A 14,452-nucleotide genomic window follows, 5' to 3' on the forward strand; every position below is an offset into this window, starting at 1 on the left:
TACCATTGACCGTTCTCATTGGATCAAGAAGACAAAATTGGGAACTGTTTGATTTTCAAAACATGTGTTTCAGCAGTTAACTTCTACAAGCACATTTCAGATGGTAACTCATAAATCATTGCTTTAAGTATATATTTTTTTAAAAATAAAATTATTACAGGGTTTCCTAGGATAACTATATACCTCCCCACCATGGTGTGTGTGCGTATATCCCATTTCATTAGCTTGATATTGGAGCTGTGCACGGCCTCGGGCTGAGGCCCCAAATCTGAGGTGAGGTGGGCTGATTTGGCCCGCCTCGCCTCGGTTCCGAGGCAGTTCTAGCTCAGCCTGAGGCGCCCGAAAGCCAATCGGGTCCAAAGCTTCAGGGTGCCTCGGGCCGCTTCAGAGCGGCACTGGGCAGTCCTCCTTACCTGTTGCCATCATCACCGCCTCATTGCTCATGACAGCTTCCGGATGTCAGTAGAACCAGACTGCACATGATTTTAAGGTATCGTGGGGGCTCCAGAGATTAGTACCTCTATGGTCACCGTAGTTTGTGGCCATAGAGGTACTTAGAAGATGCGGCAGAAATGGCAGCACGTAAGTGGGGATAGGCTTTTCTGGGTGCCGGCTGCGCAGCTGGCACCTAGAAAAGTCCGAGTCTCCTCAGAGGGTCTGAATCTCACCTCAGCTTTGGCACCAAGGTGAGTCATGCAACCAGCAACCCCAAGGCGAATCGGGGCTGCTTCGGGGGCTCCGAACCAGTCTCCGAAGTGAATTGGGGGGTCGGTGTACAACCCTACTTGATAAATATTTTTATCTGCTTTTACTTGATTATGGTCTAGAATCCAGATTCGGCTAAGCAGTCAGTTGTTGCCTTTTCTGAACCTGAACAGCCTTTCTATAATATCCATGCTCTGGTAACCTTTAGCATGGACTACTGTAATACATTATACATAGGGCAGCCCTTTAAAACAGTTCAGATGTGCCAACTAGTACAGAATTCAAGTACTGGAATTCTGGCTGGTTTACCTAGGTAAGGGATAGGGAATGTGTAATCCTCCAAATGTTATTGGACTGCAATTCTCATCATCCCACACCACTGGCAATGCTGGCTAGGGCTATTGGAAGCAAAATAAATAGCAAAATAAATATTCATACCGAGTGTAATAAAACCTAATTGAAGATAAAAAAAGAAAAGAAAATCCAAGAGGTCCAAAATATAGAAAACACAGACTTCAAATTCTATGTTATATACCTGTTAAAATATTGTTACAGTACGAGTAACAGCCTTTACTTGTAGCAGTGCTTAAAGCAGAAGCAGTAATGTTTAAGTCCTTCCTGTGCATGATGCCCAATAATAAACATAGTGTGGGATTCCTTCCATTCACATTCCTTCCCTTTGAACTGGTGGACGATCCTGCTGGTGCAAGCGAAGGGAGCATCTTTTGGGGGAGGGAATTCCCCCTTTCTTCTGCAGCCCATGAAAATCTGCTCCAGAGGCTTGGTAGACCCTCCTGAACAGAGGGGTATCCAGGAATCAGTAAAAATCCCTTTGGCTAGGAGGAGCCTCCATTAAATCAAAGGACCATTTGCAAAAGAAAGGAACCCTTCTGAATGCAAGACAAGGTATGCATGCCAGTTGTGTAATCACAAGGGTTATGCTGGTGCAAACATGCACAGCCAACACAAAATCGGTGATATACATAATGAGGAAAACTGACTAATGTTACCACAATTTCCACCTGGAGCTAATTTTTCTGAAACTCCAAACCAACGAAAGCACACACACACACACACACACACACACACACACACACAGAGTTCCACAGTAAGGAGATAAAAATCCCGAAGCAATAGTTTGCTCAGAAGATCATGCTACTGCCCCACAACCATGATAGCTTGTTCAAAAAAGAAGAAATGACCAACATTCATTGTTCAGAAAAAATGACTCACAACTACCATATCTTAGAAAAAATGCAATGTGCCACAGCACTAACAGCAATAAGTTAATTACTCCTCCATCCACTGAATAAAAAGAAGAAAATCACTACATATGACTCCAGCTTGTTCTTCTTAACCGGCAGAAAATGTGGCGGGGGGAGGGCAGGGGAAGTACTTCGCTAATAAGAAAGGCACACAAATACTTTCTCTTTCACTCACTAACAGACAGATTCACTTATATATATATTTTAAATTTAATGCAAAATTAATTTTCTGTGGAGTAGGGAAGACAACCAATTGTACTATGGCCTGAACTCAGCAAAATGGAAGAAATAAAGAGAATCGCCAAAAGTCATTTTATGAGACAGGACCGCAGCCATTTTCATTGGTTGGCTGCCTGATCCATTCCCTGAACAATTCTAAGTGACTCAGCAACACTCATTCTCCCCTCCAATTTTGTTCCAATTTGCAAGGAGGATGCTGGGCAACGTGGTTTTCTCTTTTCTTTTTTACAAACCTCCTGCCTATTGGGAGGAGGACCAGTCAGGTTGCCCTCACAGAGGTCTTCCCATGGCCTTTCCCCCTCATGTCTTTCATGCAACAAAGAAGATAGTGAAGCTGGCACAAAGGAAAAGTATTCCACAGTTTTGTAAGCAAAGAAAGGTAGATGTCTGATGAGGCTAGATGTCATTTTTATTTGGGTGGTGGCAGGGGAGAGGGAACATGGCCATAGTCAGGAGTTTGGTGCCCCTCCAGCCCAGCCATCCCTGTGACCATGGCAATTTATGTTCTGGTAACATCCCAGTTAGATTTCAGCAATGTGTTATACATGGGGCTTCCCTTGAACACTACTTCTGTGTAGTAGCAACATAGTTGGGGAACTCTCTTTCCAGGGAGGTTAGGCTGGCTCCTCACTATTGATCTTTAGTTGGCTGATAAAAACTATACTGTTCCACTGAACTTTTACTTACTAAGGCTGCTCTTTGATTCTAGGAGGTTTCCTTGTTTTATTGTTATGTATTCTATTTTGTTTATGGTTTTACTGTAAATTGCTCACTCATTGAGTAAATTGCTTCAAGCAGTCTTTGCGAGAGGGAGTGGTCCTGGGCTGCTTGAAAGAGGCGGTAGTGAGACCATTCCTGAAGAAATCTTCCCTGGACTCTGACAATCTTAATAACTATAGGCCAGTAGCAAATGTTCCATTCCTGGGCAAGGTCCTTGAGCGGGTGGTTGCGAGCCAGCTCCAGGCACTCTTGGATGAGACCGATTATCTGATTCCATTTCAGTCAGGTTTCAGGCCTGGTTTTGATACGGAAACTGCCTTGGTCGCCCTGTATGATGACCTATGTCAGGAGAAAGACAGACGGAGTGTGACTCTGTTGATTCTCCTTGATCTTTCAGCAGCTTTCGATACCATCAACCATGGTATCCTTCTGGGATGACTATCTGAGTTGGGTGTGGGAGATACTGCATTGCAGTGGTTCTGCTTCTACTTAATGAGTTGGCTCCAAAAGGTGGTGCTTGGGAGACATTGCTTGGCCCCGTGGATTCTCCAGTGTGGGGTTCTGCAGGGGGTCAGTCTTGTCTCCCATGCTATTCAAAATCTACATGAAACCATTGAGTGCAGTCATCTGGAGCACGATCATCCAGCATTGTCATCAGTATGCTGATGACATGCAGCTCTATTGCTCCTTTTCAACTTCAACAGGTGAGGCTGTGGATGTGCTGAACCGGTGCCTGGCCGTGACAATGGACTGGATGAGGGCTAATAAACTGAAGCTCAACCCAGACAAGACTGAGATGCTGTTAGTGGGTGGTTCTGCTGACCAGATGGAGGGTGTTCAACCTGTTCTGGATGGGGTTGCACTCCCCCTGAAAGAGCAGGTTCATAGCTTAGGGGTTCTCCTAGAACCATCTCTGCCCCTTGAGGCTCAGGTGGCCTCGGTGGCACGGAGTGCCTTCTACCAGCTGCAGTTGGTGGCCCAGCTATGCTCCTAACTGGACAGGGATTACCTGGCTTCAGTTGCCTACACCCTGGTAACCTCCAAGTTAGATTACTGCAATGCAGTCTATGTGGGGTCGCCTTCAATGATGGTTTGGAAGATGCAGCTTGTGAAAAATACAGCGATCAGAGTGATAACAGGGACAAGAAGGTTCAAACATATAAGACCCACTCTGGCTCACTTGCACTGGCTGCCTGTATGTTTCCGAGCCCGATTCAAAGTGCTGATTTTTAAGCTATAAAGCCTTACATGGTTTGGGACCACAATACCTGATGGAACGCCTCTCCAGACATGAACACTGCGCTCAACATCCAATTGTGGAACAGTCTCCCTGATGAGGCCTGCCTGGTGCCAACATTGTCGGTGCCAGGTCAAGACTTTTCGGTGCCAGGTCAAGACTTTTATCTTCCCCCAGGCATTTGGCAATATGTAATTAGCCTGGGTTTGTTGTTGTATGTTTTTGAGGTTTAAAATTGTATGGTTTTGTTATTTAAATTTTTTGTCTATTGTTTCCAAGTGTTTTTATGCTATGTAAACTGCCCAGAGAGCTTCAGCTGTGGGGCAGTATACAAATGTAATAAATAATAATAATAATTATAGATAATAAATATGTGGAAGCTTCAGTTTGTGCAGAATGCAGTCACCAGATTGTTGATTGATATGATTGGGTTTCCCCAATATTGAAAAGATTCCCTGTTCGTTTCTGGGCGCAATACAAGGTGCTGATATTTACCTTTAAAGTTCTAAACATAGCTTGGGACTTAGATACATGAAGAAGTACATATTCCCATATTAATTTGCCCACGTTTTGAGATCCTCTGCTGAAACCTTCCTTCAGGTACATACTTTATTGGAGATACAGTACTCAGCAAGGAGATGGTTTTTTCAGCAGTGAGATGCCAGCAATAGAACATCCTCCCTAGACTGAAATCCACCTGGCACCAACTTAACAATCTTTTTGACAAAAATGATTTTATTTAGACAAGCATTTTAATCTGCCGGACATTACTTTTCATTAGTTCCATTAGTTTTTGCCAGGGAATAAAGCCAGATTATTTTTGTTAATATTATTTTTTGTGTATGGAAATTTTTTTAATTAAAAAAAAAACATTCAAGATTGCTCAAGTCTTATATCATAAATGGGAAAAAGAACTGTGGTTAAAATGAATGTCCATCCTAATCTTTCTATTTATGGCTATTCAAACAGAAGTCCAGATGCCATTATGAAAAACAAAAACAGGAGAACAAAATTGGGTTACATGTAGAAAGAAAACTGGCCTACAGCTTCATCTTTCACCTTGAAGAAACCAACAGAAAAAGGAGGAATGATAGTTCGAAATCTTATCTTGATTAAACAAAAAAATTATATATTATTCACCAATATATCGCAATATATTTTCACTTTCCCAACATAAACAGGAAATGATTCAGATATGTCAAACATATTTTCCTATGCCTCCAAAATGTATGTCCCCTGCACATGTGTAAACCTTCCCTTCACACTTTTACTGTGGCAAACATCAAGCAGTGCTGTGTGATGTGGCTCTCAGTACCCAAGTTTTGAGGCAACTTCTCAAGACTAGAGAGGAATCTAGCAATATCAGCTACAAATCAGCTTTGTAATATGAATCCGAAAGTTTCCCCATGTGAACCTAAAGGGAACTTGTTCAGATTTATTTGTTTCTTTAACCAGTGTTTGTATGCCACCCTTCATATAAATATATCCCAAGGTGGTTCACACTAAGAAGATAAAATAATTACATAATTAAAATATTACAAAATACAATTAACATAAAATCCCAAATTCACCACTTTAAAACTAGCTCAGACAGCAGAATGGTTGACCTAATTAACAGTATTTAAAAAATTTCTTTTTCATCAGATCTAACAAATTCATTTCATTTAAAATGCAAATGTGCTGATCTAGTTACTGTACCTTGTCTGACCCAAACTAGTCACTGTTCAACCCAAACACACAAAGATCTGATGTGTATTTCAAAGTTTTCTTCACTCAAGACATTTAATTACTTTAACTACAGCAGCAAACCATATTTGCCACTCACTGCGTTTAGACTCTTGGAGATCTTAAAGGTTCTACTAAAGCACAGTGGGAACCCTCATTAAAGGAGGTCGGGAAGGATTTTTATTCCTTTGCCCTACTTCCTTCTTCCCATTTTTCTGCAAGACTAGGACAACTTTCCTATTCTTCCCAAAAACTCTCTCTTGTGCTTTTAGCATTCTCTCACACAGAAGTTTAAAAATGGATAAATATTCAATACACACACCAATGCTGATGTCCATATACAACATGGAAGTTTAGCCACCTCAAAACTTTATTCCAAACTTCTAAATTCCAATGTCATTCAGCAAATCTCACCGTTACTGTGTCTTTCATGCCACTTTTCCAGTCCTGCTTCAACATTATATTATGTATGAATCTGAGTGACTCACACACATACATATTCTCGCTCTCACAATCATGAGCAATAGTTACTGATCAATTTAAAAAGTGGCTACACAATTGCATTAACTCTAAAAGAATCAGTGAAACTATAACATAAAAAGTCTGTAAAATGCATGATTTCTGATTACCTCATCATGGGTGTATCTGTATTCCGCCTTCTTGGATTTGAGGTCCCATAATGCTACTATTCCCGATTCAAAACCAAGCAATAGCTGTAATGAATTAAAACAGAACATATTAATCTTGTAAGGATGAAAAATAAGTTACTTCCGGTATATAAAACAAACTGATCCAATTCTAAGCCTTGCTGCACAAGCATATTAACTACAAAAGCATACTACCAAAGACAATGGGTAGTATTCAATAGGGGCAGTGCATGCTCTACTAGCCCAGGTCTGCACGAGGCTGTGATCTAGCACTTCCAGGGGCAAGCCCTAATGCATGAAAAAACACTGGTTGCACCCTTTTCAGAAACAAACATTTTTGCACACATTGTGTCTTGTCCTCAAAAGTGCTGTATTGGGGCCATGCACGGACCAGGGCTCAGCAGGGCTGGCCATACATGAACTGCCCCTATTAGGTATTACCCCCTTATTACCCCAGTACTACTACCAGCCACACAAAAAAGATGAGGTATTATTTTGATATACTATTTGGGGCATGGTTGAATGTTCTGACACCAAAGAAATAGATATTCTACAGCATGTCCTGAAAGCATCCAGTTCAGGATTAAGGATGAATACTAGGATATCCGATCTCAATAAAAGTCTTATTCAGAAAATTCAAGTGTATTTTCCACACACACACATTCAAGGGCTCCTTCACAGTTCAGGGTTGTTTGTATCCATCCACAGATGAACACATAAGAGATATTAAACCTATGAAATAAAACTAAAAGCCAGCATAGGGTGTGTGCCCTTTCAGCTCATGCAGAAACTTCCCAGATTATATTGAACAGTTTATATGAAGCAGATGCCATGTACTTTATTTTACATGCATAATTTGATTATTACCCCGTAGGAAAGCTGAGATGAAAAAGTGATACGAGTTAATTTGGGGCAATGAAGTATTTTTGCCCCTTTGTAGTTTGCTCATATTTCCCCCCCGAATGGCTTGTCTCCTTTTCTTTCTGGAGCACACAAACTGACCTGCAATTTTTCATGTTACAACTGGCTTAAAATGTAGCATGCAGTGCTACAGTAGTCATTCACTGCCAAAATGTGCAAAGGATGGAGATTTAAGAACTAATTCAGATGTTCAGAACGTTTACCAGGCACAGTACCAGTTTTGTCTACAGGTAGACTACTGCATATTTGAATGTAATCCCATAGAAAAACTCATCCAGAATGTAGGAAACATGAAAGAAAAAGGGCTTTACACATGCAAGCAGTTTGTTCTTGAGACAGAGAACAATTCAAATGTAATAGAAATCTGGGCCTCTCCATCCAATCTGCTGAAAGACCAGCTGCATTAGGTTCTTTCCTCCCTCAACCGTCACCTAACAGCACCTATTCTTTCAGACTGCAGCAACGGGGAGAAATAGTTAACAAAACCACTCCAGGCTCTGCTGAGACTCCAGGTCCTTTGGGCTCCTTTTCTCAGAACTGTTTCCATCACAGCAGGTCATTAGAAGAACTTTGTAAATGTACGAACTGAGACCGGGACCTTCTTGTTTTCCTTTGCCCTACCTTTTTTTCTTTTCTCTTTTGTTGTGTCTTTTTATATTGTAAGTCTGGGGGAAGAAACTGTCTTGTTTTTAAATGTTCTGTGAGGCACCCTGGTAACCTTTTTAGCTGAAGGACAGGGTAGAAATGCTTCAAGTAAATATATATCTCCCATGTCTGAAATGGTCTGGTCTAGAATAGATTGTACTAGGTACCCTTTCTCCATATTTAACTATGCTCTACAATAATAATCCTCTGTAGTTGTGCCTTAGGTTTATTAAGATGGACCACAAACAATGTATTGACTTGATTGCTGTTTTTAGCTTGATGCCTGCAGGTTGTACAGATCTAAGCTCTTTACAGTCTTCAAAAGAACAGATACAAAACCAGACAGCCACAAACGAGCAATTCCTGAATTGAATTTGGAAATATAATGGAAAGCTATTAGACAGGAATCAAGAAAATAATAGTAGAAGGCAACGTCAGAGTCAAAATTCAAACAGGAATACAAGTGATGGTTGAGTGATATAATTCACTCACACCATATGCCCTTCCAGCAGTCATCTATTATCATGGAGGGAAACATTACATGAGTGTGTATTTATTTGCATATAGAGAACCATCATTAGAACAAGTAGACCAACATTCTTTGATTTCCAAATCAAATCAGTTTGGTTGCATTTGTAAATATCCTCTGTGTGTAAAAGAAACTCCAGTACTGGAGGACCAATATATAATAAAATTCCAAGTCTAAATGGACCAAGCTAATTTATTTCTTAAGCAAGTCCTTACAATGAAGTTATTAAAAAGGAACACAGGAAATTATTATATCTATACTTCAGACTTCACAAAATGCCTGCCATGGCTTGGGAATAATCTTCACCAATCTGGTATGCTTCTTCATCAAAATTGTTAAAAGGTATTATATAAATCCTTACTTTCTACATAAATATCTTCAAGATCCGCTTTTAATCCTAGTATCAGAATATCACAGAGGATTTTCTAACGTTTAAGATTTATAATGTAATCCTACTCAAAAAACATTATGAAATACTAAATTCCATTTAATCTGGTGAATGTGGAAAATTAGAAATCAATCTTATATACAAAATACGTATACTACTTAAAAATGTCACTGACCATAAAAAAAAGTTTACGCTGGTAAAACAGCTGCACTAATAAAAGGTTGAGGCAAAGTAAATATTTGGGCTCTGAGTATAGATTCCTTACATCTATTTTTGAAACAGTAGTATGTTAAAAGCTGCTACTAGTACAGTATGAACATATTCCAATATCAAAGCTTGCATAACAGTCCAAAAGATGGAAGTGATTTAATTGCCAGAAACTGCCGTTTTTTTCTGGTGGATGGAGTTAGAAAGAGCAATCCCTAGAACATATGATGAGACATTTATGCGTTCCTAGCGGCAGAGAACAAAATTATACATAGAGAATGAAATTATCTATATAATCATTTTTTTAAAAAATAAAAATAATTCCTAATAAGAGCCTGTGGGAGACCAACTGTTTCACAGATGTTGAACCTTCAACTGAATGTTCCTGTTTATCATCATCATCATCATCTTATTATTATTATTATTATTATTATTATTATTATTATTATTATTAAAGATAAACTTCTAGGCCCTTCAGGAAACAAAAGCATACAGGCAGCATTTTATCCAATAGCACAGAACGGGGAGAGGGAGGAGGGGGGACCTGGTTTTCCAGTATTCTGGTCAGTAAGTGTAAAAGCACTGTGATAACTGCCAAGCATCTGGACACTTCATTTAAATTTTAGTAAATTATATAATTAAACACCTTAGCCAACTATGTACAGGCTGGTGGCTTTTGTGCCCTCATCCCCACACACCTATTACATGAACTTCTTGAAATTATGTTGAATGTTTTTGTAAAGTATTACTAGCCACTGTACCCTATTTGGTTGCTTGACCAGTTGGTGTAGGCTGAAATATTTCTGTAATCTTACAGAAACACTTTGTGCATTTTTATTCCTAATCATAGTATTTTTTCACGAGATCTACTAAGCTATATTTCTTTTCTCTTTTTTCAAGCTATTAATATCTAAAAAAGGAATAAGTGAAACACTTTAATGCTAAGAAGCAATAGTACTCTATATAGTTGGTTCAGTTTTGTTTCATTTTTCAAGTTTTAACTTACCTTGCCTTCATCCATTGGATTGTCACTAATATGGACAACAGGTCCAGGATGGGACTTGGATGACCTGAAATGTAAAAATTGTATTTTTTAAAGAGCTAAAAACAGGAACGTTTTAAAGTGCAAAACAGTTGCAATGTCTATAGTCTACAACAGGGTAGGCAACATGGTACCCCGGGGGACCAATATGCCTCCAGACACATGTGTGCCTGCTGAGACACTCTACTCTTCCCAGTTTTTATTTTTAAATATGCTTCTATTTTCTTACTGTCAGCTAGGATTCTTTTAAAGCAAAGCAGGAGCCTTTAGCTGCTGCCACCTTAATTTCCCATGAATGCGTTTGGATACGTTACTTGTCCTTAGTGACGAGCCATGTCCAAAATGTATCCAAACGTATCAACAAGCCCAATAGGCTTCCTACCCTTGGTCTCCTAATACCTACACCGTAATACCACAAATAAGGATGCGTCAGTATTAATAGAGAAGTTCTGAAGGACTACATTGACTCCAAATCACTACTGAGCCCAATTCAAAGTGCTGGTGCTTACTTTTAAAATCCTAAATGGCTTGGTGATTCACATATATAAAGGAGTAGCTCCTCCCTTATCAGCCTGCCCATGCATTAAGATTGACAGATGAGGGACTTCTTCATCCTTAAAAAAAGTGCATTATGCATGTACAATAGATAGGGCTTTCTCTATGGTTGCACCACAACCTTGGAATACCCTCTTGGAGAAGTTCACCTGAAGTCGACAATATATTGTTTTCTGTGCTTGGTTAAAACGTTTTTATTTGCACAGCCATTTCAAATTATTATATTTTCAACACAACATGAACAGACATTATATTTTAAACATAGCATCCAGTAAGAAAGGATATCTAGAAAGGAAAGATCTTACTGAATGACTAGTTCTTGCAATAGATGCAGTTTAAAGAACTGTTTTCTCCCATTGTTGTTTGTTTGGGGGAAAAGTGGAAATTTGGGGGAATTGAAAAAATAAGTAATACTTATTTTTTAATGCTCTTTACAGATCTAAAGTCACGGCCTTTCCCAATCTGATACCCTTCACATACTTTGGGCCTCAGCTCCCATCAGCCTCGGGCAGCATGGCCAATGGTCAGGAATGCTGGGCATTGTGGTCCAAAACATCTAGAGGCACCAGGTTGGGAAGGTTGCTTTAGGAACATAAAGCAGCCTTTATTTTCCAAAACTTGTATTATGTATAACTTGATTTGCTCATAAAATCATCATTATATTTAAAATCATTTACAAGTGAATTCACTTAGTAAATCTGTAATTATTGTCTGAATAAACTACGCTTTTAAATTTAATATAACAAACATGTTAATTTTATTAGGAAACCAAGTTATATATACTGTATTTCAGGTACCTATTTTATGTCTGACCAAAGTGAACTTCAGCAAATAGTCCCTGAAACATCTGGATCATCCTAGAAGACAGAAAACACAGGAAGAACTGGAGGTTGCCGCTTTTCCCCAGAACAACTGTTGGCAGGGTGCCATGCATGCCTCATATTTTGCCACATGGAGTGCTAGATCTGCAGTGGACTAAATTCTGAGTCCCATCGTCTAATTTTCTTCCCTCAGAGTGACTACAAGCAGTAGTGTTGGAAGCATCAGGATGGTAACTAGCGAAGCCAACCCTGCTTGCTCCCTTTTAAAGAACGGATCTGTGACAAGAACTGGGGAATCTTTATCTCTAGTCCAAGAGATTTTGCCATTTTGAGGATTTGTTCAGTGTATGGCCTGCTATCATCCAATGGGGAAAGAGACCTTTGATTCCCTACAGTGGCATCTAAGGAGCAGGTTGAAGCCCAAATGGATGAGGAGGATGGCAGGTCTGAGTAACAGTTGTCCTGCACCAAAGAAGAAGGTTCATGAACTGATGTTTCCATGTTAGGGGCCGACAATGGTTGGGTAAGTTGCAATGCCAGTAGTCATTGTGTAGCAACCAGTGATTCTGGGAGTTTTTTAACGCCATTAGAAGTTCTTTAGGTTGTTATAGGAAGTGAGGAGAACAATAACACTAGAGATAGAGAAAGTCTCTATCCCTTTATGTAATGTTGCCATCAAGATGGTGAGCAGTCCTCGTAATAACAGAGAAGAGACCTACAGAAGTGGTCTATGGCTTTTCCATGGCATATTATAACGATGGTGAAGAAAACCTCCTGAGGAAGCTGGTGAGGTCTGTCAGTATCTTGGGGATCTATACTTCCATGGAGAAGAGACTCAAGGTGTTACAGTCCTGGCAAAAAACGTTCCTTAGATTCACTCTCCGATACAGAGCCTGGACACTAGATATCATCTGGGAAGCATAGTCCTGTGGAAGTTGTAGTTTCTCTAGGATTAGCGTTGGTGATCCTAGAGGTGCCATCTGTACTGAGGGTGGACAGTTTGGAGCTTGATGTCAGACTCTATCCTATGAGCTGTATTTTCTTTGTGTTTTTCAGTTCGTGGCCAGGCGTTTAGTGGGACATTTATTTCAGGACTTGGTCTATTTGACCTGTTACTGTGGCGGACCTAAAAGAACTGAGTTGGTGAGAGTCACACCACCTCTGCATGTGCAGAGGTGGTGGGCAAGGACTCCTGCCTAAAACTCTTGCTAAGCTCTAGAAAGTTCCAATGACTGTTCTGTGCAGGAGCATAATCATATGTGTGAATCACAGAAACCACAAAGAAGAAGCTGATATGTAGATAGTGACAGTGCCTTTTGGAATATTCAGCAGTAATTTGAGCAGCCCAAGGTAATAAAACTAGACAAAACCAGAAGACGACTTGTCTGACTCACTGCCAAGAACTAGAACCACTGTGGATCACTGAAACAAAACATATATAATCCAGACCACTAAGCCACAAGCAGACAGCAGGTATACTATGTAATTTTTTTCTAAAAGGAGATCCTAAGAAGCCTGAAAGAGCACAAGTAATTCATATAATCCCCCTACCATTCTTTCCTACTGAAGTATTGGTCACCTATAAGAATATTATAATATACTGCCTGCTCCTACATGCTGAAAGAAAGCAAAACAAGACTTTCTTTCATGCGGAATGTCCAGAGCGTATTACCTGGTCTAATTAAAGGATTTTGTTATGATGCTAAGTTTGATGTATTAATGAATTAATATACTTTTTAACCAAATGTAAATGTTTTAGGTAGCTATCCTCATCTTCTTTCTGAAAATCATATTCTAATTAGCATTATATCTTCCAGTCTTTGCTCTATGGACTTAAAAGTATGTCATTGAATGATGCTTCTTTTGCTGCCCAACTCAGTTTTCCCATATGCCCTTACAATATGAATGATATTGCTGGCAAAGTATATGTAAGTTATGAGCTTTCTTAGTTTTACTTCAATATTTTTTCTTGACAAACACAGAAGTGTGGTCCTTACTGCCCAATTACTCGCTGTAACTAGGATGTAGCACCTCAAATTATTTATTAACAATTGGCACCTAATACTATATCCGAAAACATCATAGAAAATACATGAAAAACAAACCTCCAGATGACTCATGCAAGAGAGTCAAATCATATCCTACAGAGAAATCAAAACTGCTTTCAAGGATCTCAACTAGAAGTCCATATCACACAACACTGGCATTCCCTTAGGACACACATTAGGGCTGATCTCCTTTTTCTCCATTTCAATGTTTGCCCAATTTGAGGGGAACCACTTGGTAAGCCCCAAAGGAGGGAGGAAGGGCATGATGCAAAAGAATTGGCACTGTAGGAAAGGAGGCTTACCATAGCTTCTTATTTTGTTTTCTTGGCAAATAGGGCGGTGAATTGGGTGCGGCCATTTTAGCCCACCCCTACGTGACACACAAGCATAAACACAAGAGGCCTGAGCTTTAAAGGATTTACGTTTCAGTGTGTTATTATCAAAAGATGAAGTTTTACACAATCAAAAATACAAACTTCATTGAAAATTAATGTGCCACCTGTATTTGACTTATAAGTTATTATTTACTTCCCCTTCTTCAAATATCTCCCAACGGTAGAATGGATACAATGTACCATGAGTAGAAGGATAATCGCTAGGAAGATTACACAAATGTTTGTGCAAAAGTTATTATAGTACAATAATAAGTAGGGTTTTATAGTAGCTAATATTTATCATTTATGAAGTGCCTAACATTTTCTTAGAGCTATACAGAGATTTTTTTTAAAAAAACAAGACGGTCTTTGTCTTGCATTCA

General features: G+C 39.5%; 1 protein-coding gene across 7 annotated transcripts in view; it reads right to left on the reverse strand.

Annotated features, from left to right (window-relative positions):
* Positions 1–14,452, reverse strand: part of STXBP5 (syntaxin binding protein 5) — a 129,412-nt gene that overhangs the window by 70,611 nt on the left and 44,349 nt on the right. For all 7 annotated transcript variants that reach the window (XM_063124561.1, XM_063124564.1, XM_063124562.1 and 4 more), the window contains exons 6-7: positions 10,236–10,299; positions 6,522–6,605 (exon numbers count right to left, since the gene is read on the reverse strand). In XM_063124561.1, coding sequence (XP_062980631.1) covers positions 6,522–6,605; positions 10,236–10,299 — 148 coding nt within the window. The remainder of the gene's footprint in view (positions 1–6,521; positions 6,606–10,235; positions 10,300–14,452) is intronic.

This window comes from Elgaria multicarinata, chromosome 4, assembly GCF_023053635.1.
Source record: "Elgaria multicarinata webbii isolate HBS135686 ecotype San Diego chromosome 4, rElgMul1.1.pri, whole genome shotgun sequence".
In the NCBI taxonomy this organism is placed as follows: domain Eukaryota; kingdom Metazoa; phylum Chordata; class Lepidosauria; order Squamata; family Anguidae; genus Elgaria; species Elgaria multicarinata.